The sequence below is a fragment of the Thermobia domestica genome, chromosome 16 (genome assembly GCF_964235325.1).
Source record: "Thermobia domestica chromosome 16, izTheDome1.hap1.1, whole genome shotgun sequence".
In the NCBI taxonomy this organism is placed as follows: Eukaryota; Metazoa; Arthropoda; class Insecta; order Zygentoma; family Lepismatidae; genus Thermobia; species Thermobia domestica.
The window spans coordinates 122,633,704-122,645,312 of NC_137469.1; the positions used below are offsets into that span (position 1 = coordinate 122,633,704).

Here is an 11,609-nt window from a genome sequence, read left to right on the forward strand (position 1 = left end):
TGATGCACCCTTTAAAAATTTGGGAGGGGTATCTTGACTCATCCACTCAGTTTTAGAAATTGTTCAACATAAGCATTTGGTATCTTCGTACAGGTCTTCAATATGTACCACTATAAATTTGGATGGTCCACATCGTTCCCTTTCATGGGTAAAGAACTACCAAAATTCAAATTTCGGTGGTTATTGACCCTTTGATAAGTATTTAGCACGTTATATGGTTTATTATCTTTATATGTTTATGTTCTCTTTTAAATTTGGGAATTATAAAATAACATAATTTGGTAAACGTTTTCTAGGACCCATTGTAGATGTTGGTGTTCCTCTTATGGCCAAATATTCAAAAATTAAAGGTTATTGACCGGCTTTATTATTGAATAACTACAGGATTTATTACTTTTACATAAGACACAGGTGTATTTGTGTACCAATCTTAAATTTTGGGAGGGGTACATTTCTTATTGTCATATCAATAATTGGTAATTGTTCTTAAAATTGGATAGTATCTCATTCATTGGGTAAATCATTATGATCACGTGATCAGTTATTGACCTATGATGGGATTAGGAGTCCAGGACATTGCTACATTTAAACTTTGTAGGATAATTTGAGAATTGTCAAATGAAATTGAGTCATTGGTATTGATTATTACAGCCAAATATAAACGTAAGCAATACGATGTACCACGTGATTGACCTTGATGAGGTAGTGTACAGGGATACATAGCTAACCTTATTGAATCTTATGACTCATAGTCTTAAGGGAATACATGCTACAACACTGGCAAAGTTATTGTTGATGCAATTTGATTGGTTGATCACTATCTTTCGTGCAATCTGATTGGCTGATCACTATCTTTCGTGCAATCTGATTGGTTGCTGATTTTCAAATCTTTGCTGCATTCAGTTTTAAGTTTTGTTTAACATTTAAAAATCTTGCTTTCGTTCAACATTTTGCACTCACTGATAAATATGATCAAAACCGTTTATTTGTTAATCGAATAGTTAAAAACCGGATAAAGTTTGACGGTTAACCGTGAAACGTAATGTTTTTTAGTTTGAAAATTTTTTGTTTGAAAATTTTTGTTTGAAAACTCTTGTTTCAAATTTGTGTTTGAATTTTTTTGTTTCAGAATTTTGTTTGAAATTTATGTTTCAAAATTTTTTGTTTGAAAATTTTTTTTGTTTGAAAATTTTTAATTTTTTTGTTGCAAAATTTTGTTTGAAAATTTTTTGTTTAAAATTTTTTGTTCGAAATTTTTGTTTTGAAATTTTTCGTTTCTAAATTTTTTTGTTTAAAATTTTTTTGTTTCGAATTTTTTTTTCAAAATTTTGTTTGAAAATTTTTTTCGTTTTAAAATTTTCGTTTCCAGATTTTTTCGTTTCAAAGTTTGGTTTGACATTTTTAAAAGTTTGTGCACTCATTAGTAAAGAACCGGAACTGTTTAGAAGTAAAACCTCTGGCAACATTGTGGTGCAATAGTACACATCAGAATATGGGGTTGTACTTGAAATGAAAAAACACAATTCATTGAAATGGATCATTTTATTACACTCCACATACATCCATACCAGATAGTGGTTCTGGATATTGTCGATTCAATGTATTTTGAACTTCTTGCACTAGTTTGTCTTTAGCGTATAATTTTAATTCCAATTGAAGTCTTTTAAGGTCTATTGCAATATCAATTGGTGGAAACTCAATGTCCATTTGATCACAAATAAACTGTTTATCAATACAGGTATGCACCCACGAACGATGTTGACAACCATCACAATATCTAGATACATGTTGTACAATATGCATAACACATTTTTCAAAATAGTACTTTTTCAGGAATATACTTGTTTTGTTGCACACTTCCACTGCATGTTTAACACACTGAAATACGCTGATGAATTTGTTCCATTCCGTTTGTGTTAGATACACCATGTTGCGAGGGACATAGAATGTACTCTTTTTACGTAACAGCACCATCTTCTCTTCGAGGACTGTACGCAGCACCACTTCATGATTTGAGCCTAATGATTTGACTATGGTCACATTTAGCTCATCATGAAAATAATCGTTCATTTGGTCGATTGGTGAACATAATAATATTTGCCATTCTACAAAGGTCAGTTGTACACCAAATTGTTCTGCTTTGCCCAATCGAATTACTGGTTCAAATGTTCTAGCACTGATACCAATCATTACATGTTTTGTTTGAAATATATTTATTGGATAATAGCTTGCGAAGATGAACTCTTTATCGCTAGAAGTACACATCTTTCCTCCTGAAAAGCACTTGCTCAAATGATTTCGTGGGATGACAGTGTATTGGTTGATTTATAGAACTACGGCTGACGTCATTGGAAAGGAATGTGCTGACGTTTGAATTCATGGTTTCATCACAGTTGCTGACGTCATGCTGACCAACCAAATTCATACAACTATGTCTGACGTCAAAGGAATGTGCTGACGTTTGAATTCATGATTTCATCACAATTGCTGACGAATCTGGCTGTGTACTAAATTCAAATTGATGACTTCGACCAAAGAATCCTTTGTAACATAAAGATACAGATCCAGTATTTAAGAAACGCAGCAGTTCTTCTTGTTTTGATGCTTCCATGGGTAAATATCTTGCTGGTAAAATTATATTCTTATCATTTTTAAGCTTCACTACGATTCTTAATCCAAATTTTGTAGGGATCATTTGGCTAGCTAAGATTCTATAAGGTACATTTTGTTGTAAATCAGTAATCTTGATAAATGATTTCATCACATCACGTGTGTTTAGAAACTGCAGACAAGTAGCCATGATGATGTTATCATGAATACTAACTCGAAAGATACTTATATATGATGCAAAAACTGATGACGTTGCATTATCATGTTCTGACGTGTACTATTGCACCACAATGTTGCCAGAGGTTTTGTTCTAAACAGTTTCGGTTCTTTACTAATGAGTGCACAAACTTTTAAAAATGTCAAACCAAACTTTGAAACAAAATTTTTGAAACGAAAAAATTTGGAAACGAAAATTTTAAAACGAAAAAAATTTTCAAACAAAATTTTGAAAAAAAATTCGAAACAAAAAAATTTTAAACAAAAAAATTTAGAAACGAAAAATTTCAAAACAAAAATTTCGAACAAAAAATTTTAAACAAAAAATTTTCAAACAAAATTTTGCAACAAAAAAATTAAAAATTTTCAAACAAAAAAATTTTCAAACAAAAAATTTTGAAACAAATTTCAAACAAAATTCTGAAACAAAAAAATTCAAACACAAATTTGAAACAAGAGTTTTCAAACAAAAATTTTCAAACAAAAAATTTTCAAACTAAAAAACATTACGTTTCACGGTTAACCGTCAAACTTTATCCGGTTTTTAACTATTCGATTAACAAATAAACGGTTTTGATCATATTTATCAGTGAGTGCAAAATGTTGAACGAAAGCAAGATTTTTAAATGTTAAACAAAACTTAAAACTGAATGCAGCAAAGATTTGAAAATCAGCAACCAATCAGATTGCACGAAAGATAGTGATCAGCCAATCAGATTGCACGAAAGATAGTGATCAACCAATCAAATTGCATCAACAATAACTTTGCCAGTGTTGTAGCATGTATTCCCTTAAGACTATGAGTCATAAGATTCAATAAGGTTAGCTATGTATCCCTGTACACTACCTCATCAAGGTCAATCACGTGGTACATTGTATTGCTTACGTTTATATTTGGCTGTAATAATCAATACCAATGACTCAATTTCATTTGACAATTCTCAAATTATCCTACAAAGTTTAAATGTAGCAATGTCCTGGACTCCTAATCCCATCATAGGTCAATAACTGATCACGTGATCATAATGATTTACCCAATGAATGAGATACTATCCAATTTTAAGAACAATTACCAATTATTGATATGACAATAAGAAATGTACCCCTCCCAAAATTTAAGATTGGTACACAAATACACCTGTGTCTTATGTAAAAGTAATAAATCCTGTAGTTATTCAATAATAAAGCCGGTCAATAACCTTTAATTTTTGAATATTTGGCCATAAGAGGAACACCAACATCTACAATGGGTCCTAGAAAACGTTTACCAAATTATGTTATTTTATAATTCCCAAATTTAAAAGAGAACAAACATATAAAGATAATAAACCATATAACGTGCTAAATACTTATCAAAGGGTCAATAACCACCGAAATTTGAATTTTGGTAGTTCTTTACCCATGAAAGGGAACGATGTGGACCATCCAAATTTATAGTGGTACATATTGAAGACCTGTACGAAGATACCAAATGCTTATGTTGAACAATTTCTAAAACTGAGTGGATGAGTCAAGATACCCCTCCCAAATTTTTAAAGGGTGCATCAATGTACTCATGTCTTATGATAGGAAATGAACCTATATACATGACCATATGACCATATACGGTAATAAGACCGCATCAAACGGGATAAATTGGGCCAAAAACCAAACACGTGATACAACATATTGCTTACGTTTATATTTTGGCAATTTTTTTACCCATGAAAGGGAACAAGGTGGACCACCCAAATTTATCATGATACATATTGAGGTCATGTACTATGATAGCGAATGCTTAAATTGAAAAAATGCAAAATTTTAAGGGATTGGCTATGGTACCCCTCCCGGGGTGCATCAATGTACCTATGTCTTATGATAGAAAATGGACCCCTATACATGACCATATAATCATATTAGGTAATAGGACCTCATCCAAGTGAATAAATTAGGTCAAAAACGAAACACGTGGTTGTACTAAAATTTGGCAATTTCGTACCCATGAAAGGGAACGAGATGGACCACCCAAATTTATAGTAATATATATATATTAGGGTCTTATACTATTATACCAAATGTTTAAATTGGGAAATTTCCAAAATAAAGAGGTGGGCCAAGGTACCCCTCCCAAATTTTTAAAGGGTGCATCAATATACCCATGTCTTATAATAGGGAATGGACCAATATACATAACCATATAATCATATAAGGTAATAGGACCTCATCCAAGGGGATAAATTGAGCCAAAACAAACACGTGGTTGTACTAAAATTTGGCAATTTCGTACCCCTAAAAGGGAACGAGGTGAACCACCCAAATTTATCATAATACATGTTAGGGTCCAGTACTATAATACCAAATATATAAAATGAGCAATTTCTAAAATTTAAGGGGTGGGCCAAGGTACCCCTCACAAATTTTAAAAGGAGTGCACAAATGTACCTATGTCTTATGATAGGGAATAAACCCCTATACATAACCATATAACCATATAAGGTAATAGGACCTCATCCAAGGGGATAACTTAGGTCAAAACCAAACACGTGGTACAACGTATTGCTTACGTTTATATTTTGGCAATTTCGTACCCCTAAAAGGGAACGAGGTGGACCACCCAAATTTATTATAATACATGTTAGGGTCCAGTACTATAATACCAAATATATAAAATGAGCAATTTCTAAAATTTAAGTGGTGGGCCAAAGTACCCCTCCCAAATTTTTAAAGGAGTGCACAAATGTACCTATGTCTTATGATAGGGAATAGATCCCTATACATAACCATATAACCATGTAAGGTAATACAACCTCATCCAAGAGGATAAATTGGGCCAAAAGACCAAACACGTGGTACAACGTATTGCTTACGTTTATATTTTGACAATTTTGTACCCCTAAAAGGGAACGAGGTGGACCACCCAAATTTATCATAATACATGTTAGGGTCCGGTACTATAATACCAAATGTTTAAATTGGGCAATTTCCAAAATTTAAGGGGTGGGCCAAAGTACCCCTCCCAAATTTTTAAAGGAGTGCACAAATATACCCATATCTTAGGAAAGGTAATGGACCCCTATACATGACCATATACTTATATATAGGATAATAACACCTCGTCAAAGGGGATAAAATCGACCAAAAACCAAACACGTGGTACTACGTATTGCTTACGTTTATATTTTGGCAATTTTGTACCTCTAGAAGGGAACGAGGTATACCACCCAAATTTATCATAATACATATCAGTGTCCTGTACTATAATACCAAATGTTTAAATTGGTCAATTTCCAAAATTTAAGGGGTGGGCCAAGGTACCTCTCCCAAATTTTTCAAGGGGTGCATTAATATACCCATGTCTTATGAAAAGTAATGGACCCCTGTATACGCCCATATAACTATATAGGATAATAATACCTCATCAAAGAGGATAAATTAGGTCAAAAACCCCCGAAATTTGACTTTTTGGCAATTTTTTACCCATGAAAGGGAACGACATAGACACCCAATACTGATAGAGGTACATACTATGGTCCTAGGCTACCACACCAAATTTTTAGATTTGGCAATTTCCAAAATTTAAGGTGGGTGGTCCTATGTACCCCTGCCAAAATTTAGGGGGTGGGCCATGGTACCCCTGCCAAAATTTAGAGGGGGTGGTCCTATGTACCCCTAGGTCATTGACCCCGGGCCAGGGACCATGGGTCCTGAGGCAGGGACCCAGGGGCCAAAAAGTGTCCTCAGGTCACGCCATTACTACTTGAATGTTGCACAACAGTAACACAGTATTAAGAGAGCGTAAGGATAAACTATCAGGCCTATAGTTGAGATCTATTGGAACTAGTGGTAGGCACAAAAACCGGTCTTTCCGTTTTTAGGAAAACCGAGGTTTTGAAAAGTAAAGCAAAACGGTTTTTCATCGCAATCGGTTCGGATTTCTCCGAAATCGGTTACCCGTTTTCTCCAAAGCAGGTTCGTTTTTTAACGGATCCAGTTTCGGTTTCCTTCAAACCCGGTTCGTTTTTTTAAAAATTGGTTCTATTTCTGACCAGAATAGTGTTCCGTTGTTCTACGGAAGTCGATTCCGTTTCAACAGAAATAGTTTTATGTTTTGCAAAAGTTTCCACAGAAACCAGTTTTGGTGAAAAACCGAACCGGTTTTTGGAGAAAGCTGAAACCGGTTTCAGTGAAAAAACGGAACCGGGTTTGGTGAAAAACCGAACCTTTTGGTGAAAAACCGGACCGGTTTCGGGAGAACACCGAAATGTCGGTTTTTCGGATTTCGGTTTGCTAGAAACCGGTTTCCGGTTTTTATAAAACCGATTTTGCCCATCCCTAATTGGAGCCAGCCTATACTTTTTGCGACGACGAGACTGTTTCAGGCGATAAGATGAGACAATCCCAAAGGTCTAGTCTCACGGCCACACTAACTATATATAGGTAACGCTGTGGTATATGATTTCGACAAGTTTCTTTGAAGCATAGATGCCTGCATCACACTGATGTGTTCCAATAGACGGCGACCATAGGCCTGATAGTTTATCCTTACGCTCTCTTAATACTTTGTTGCTGTTGTGTAACATTCATGACTTACAGTACTTGATATACGACCTGAATATGGCGACTATTAACGTTAACTATATGACTTTTACATAGGGTAATGGAAATGTATGACTGAGAAGCCAAACAGAGTGCCGTAACTAGAGGGAGGTATTCGGGGGCAGACCACCCCCAACACATTCTCACCTCAGTTGCTTGAAAACGCTCACCTTTGAGTCTAGTTTTTTTTCTTGCATTATGTTATACTCGTCATGCAGTTCAAACTAAGCAAGAGAAATATATATCGCAGTCTTTACGTTTTCGAGCTATGTGTAGGTGCAGACAATTAGTTTTAATTTCATTTTAAAGCTATCACGCATCTACTATGGCTTGCAAAGTTTGTTTGATCTCGGTGAAGCCGTTCCCGAGGTATCACGACAAATGTCATCTTTAATGAATCGACTGTATCTCAGAAACTATAGCTTTTTCGACAAATTCCTGTCAGTTACGTTAGTTTTGCAAGGTGTCCTATTAGTGTGCCAAGTTTCATCAAAATCGGCTGTTGTGGCCCAGACACCTTATGGATGTGTCACAGGCCCTTTCTTTCACTGTGGAGATTTGATGTGTGATGTTACATATGTTACAACTATCAAGCAAACAAAAATAATGCAATAATTTGAATATTACCTTTATCTCTGTAGCCTTTTTCTTCCACATTGAAGAAATGAACGTTTTACACTACTCAAGTTAACATCTTTATATTAAAGAGTCCTTCTTACTTGCTTTCTCTACATAGTAATTTCGTAAAACAAAATTTACGAAAACATACTTCTTAAATATTTTCTTTTTCACTCAATGAAATACAATAAATACTTATTTCCTTTCCAGCGTAAAATGTCTAACATACTATTGAAGAATGTTGCTATGCTACAGATTATTTAGGTTGAATTTGCTAATATTTGATTTAAACAATGTATCCTAGTAATTGTTTCTTTTCTTTCCTCTCAGCCGACAAAACAACTTTTGGGTTCTTCTTCTGTTAGACGAAAATGAATCAGCGGAAGGCCAACTATTCTGGGACGACGGAGAAACAATTCAAAGTATCGAAAAGCAACAGTTCCAGTTACTAAATTTCAGCTTTAGTCAGGTATTTAATTAACCTCTATTTGAAATCAGGCACCAGTTTATTAGAACCACGCTGGTGGACCTTGTATGATTGTTAGTACGTACGTCAGTTACTCCACACGTTAACTTTTGAACGAAGCATATTTTGAATTGTACGTTTTTCTTGAAATAGATAGCTATAGTTATTTCGACCGAGGTCCGTTAATGAGGTCAATCCATTATCATCAACAAGGTAAGGATGACTGTCTGTATTCATATCCCATGCTGAGGTTAGAAGAAGTTTCGAGATAAATACGTGGGTGATTCAAAAAGTAATGCCTCTAAGCCCACTACTTGGCCAATAGTACTACAAACATTCTGAACTTTTTATCATTAATGCACTAATGTTTAAGCTATTGAATGTCACTTGTTTCACCTTCCTATCTCTTATTCCAGAGTAATGGAGGAATCCATGGTATCCAGTGTAGACGTCCGGTTGAAACAGCGATCTGTCATCGGGCGGGCGTCGGCGGGCTGTCAGCGGACTGCTGAAGATTGTGTGCCCAAGAACATTCATTGCCGGCGACGTGTCCTGAATGCACCATTGCGACCCGAAAACGAAGCGTCAGTCTTTGGAATCCTCTCGTCTGCTAAAAAAGTTTGAAGTTGTCCCATTTACTGGCAAAGCATTGTTGTTGACATTCTGCCTCATCCTGCCTATAGTCCGGATCTTGTGCCATGGGACTTTTGGCTCTTCCCCAAACTTAAGGCTCACCTTAAGAACCAACGCTATAGTTGTGATGCCGAGGTGGACAATTGTGTCGCCAGCAGCCACTGCATTGGCGCAAGTATGTTGTCCATAATGGGAAGAGGACTATGTTGAAAAGTGATGCTACTTTGTAGCTGACATTGAACGCTTTCCACTGATATCTGTATGGATGATGCCTGTCAAACACAAATAAAGGTATCACCTTCGAGGCATTACTTTCTGAATCACACTCTTAAGTTTAAAAAAAAGGTTAACTGACATTTTGATTACAGCTGAAAAATGTATTGGTTAGGTTAAATGAAATGAAATCTTTCAGGTTTACGTCCTACGATTATGCCGGCTAGGCTAAAGGAAACGGTGATAATGAGAAATGAATGGAATGAATCAAGTGGGAGAAACCCGAGAAAATTCACGCACACGGTATTTTTTCATAACAAAATTCACTTGGCGCGAGTTAGGATCGAGCCAGATACGCCACAGACGAGAGGTGCACGCTACTAGTGAGCCACCGCGGCCCCGTTGGTGAGGTTAAAATCTTAAACATAATTAGTGTATGAGAGGTTATATAAAGAATATGTAGAGTGTTGTTTGGTATCAGTTTAACTTCAAAAGTTAGATTTGTTTGTTAAAGTTAAAAGACAAAAATGCTGAACATGTTAAAACCTCACATACTTGAGTTACGAGAGAGTGTATATTCGTAATACTGATTATTTCAATTACTAGCATAGATTCATTCATGAATGTAAATATTGCGTGATCCCCTTTACTGTCTTTACCATAGTTTATTTCTAACTTTTAAATGATTATGAAATAATTTGTGAGATGAAAATGTGGAAGAAAACAGGACAACCCTGAAAACCCATGGACACAATGTCCATCGTAAACTTATATGTGGGTTCTAAACGAGCCAGACAGGGACCTGGGTCCTGGGATTCCGGATTCCCCGAAATCCCGACTTTTCTGTAAATTTAGTCTAATATTAGAGCTAATTTTACAAACTTTAATATTTATTTTCATATTCAATTTGGACCATCCGAAATAAATTCCTGTGTACATCCCTGGAACTAAGATACCCTCGTCCCAGAGATATGAGAGAGTGGAGATCACTTAATGCTTAAGAGTAAACAAGTCGCGAATTTCTACTGATTTGGCCACGGCAATGCTACTCCATCCGTGAATGCGGAACTGTGACAATTTCGGTTTTTGGAAAAAAAAAAAAAAAAAAAAAACACTAACTAGTCATGGCAACTAATGAGTTCTTCATGTTCTTACGTTTTTTTAAAAATAACATTTTAACCATTTTAACCAATTAAAATTTCAATAATGAAATTTTGAGTATGCAACAATAAAAATATGGGTTGTAATATTTAATAACAAAGAAAGAGTAATGCTTTTGAAGACACCTAAAAGTATTTATTTCTTTATTTTGCAGAACACACTCACAATGGAGGTGATAAATTCATATCCTACTCTTTTGACGAACAATGGATTAAATAGCATACATATTGTCGGTCTTCAGAATATTCCAACTGGTGTCCTTATCAATGATGAACCACATACTGACTTCCATTATATCCCAGAGATTAATACTTTCTCAATCGACGTAAGTAATGGATTTATATCACTGACCGAACACTTTGTGGTTCAGCTCCAATATGACGCCAATGTGAGTCCAGCAAGAACTCCAACTCGTAAATGCACTGGAGGATTATTAAAATCATTTACATGTTAAGATGGCTGGACAAGCTTAATGAAACTCTGAGTAAAAATGAAGAAGAAGAAGAAGAATTACTATGAACAGATTCGATTATAAAACTAGTAAACCATTGTATTATTACACAAGAACTAAATGGCATTTTTTTTTTCAATGGACCAATCAGACACTTAAGCAAATTTCAAACACGAAATGTAGCAAGAAGATATACATGTGGAATAAACAAAGATTTCTTAATAGAAGTAGATTCTTTACAGCTCATTTGGTGATTATTTAAAAGGGAATATATACATTTTAATCAGTTACAGATTAAGTATTCAAGATAAGTGTTCAATACAATGTTTGGCTAGTTTCAGGGATTGCACTGTGCATTCTGGAAATCTTTTAAATTCTATAATTCAATATTACTGTGAAAAAGTCAATAAATAAATAAACTATTAATGTTTCGTTGTACTTTTATTTTTTTTGTCTTAATTTATTTACTTTCTTAAAGCTTAAACTTTCTTTGGCACCCACATTTCAACATCAAAAGAGCTCTATTTGTTTAGAAATAGTGGTAACTCCTTAGTATAGTACAAAAAAAAAAAAAAAAAAAAAAAAAAAATGCGAGATGTGAAGGGGCGATTGAATGTATTTTGGAAATTGATCTAATGAGTTTCATATTATTTATTTAAATAAGAA

At 34.7% G+C, this 11,609-nt stretch overlaps 1 protein-coding gene across 1 annotated transcript in view; it reads left to right on the forward strand.

Moving 5' to 3' along the window:
• LOC145673387 (lysosomal alpha-glucosidase-like) overlaps window positions 1–11,369 on the forward strand; it is a 137,222-nt gene extending 125,853 nt beyond the window's left edge. The window contains exons 20-21 of the mRNA XM_081743045.1: window positions 8,350–8,488; window positions 10,647–11,369. Coding sequence (XP_081599171.1) covers window positions 8,350–8,488; window positions 10,647–10,946 — 439 coding nt within the window. The 3' untranslated portion in view covers window positions 10,947–11,369. The remainder of the gene's footprint in view (window positions 1–8,349; window positions 8,489–10,646) is intronic.
• The last annotated feature ends 240 nt before the right edge of the window (window positions 11,370–11,609 follow it).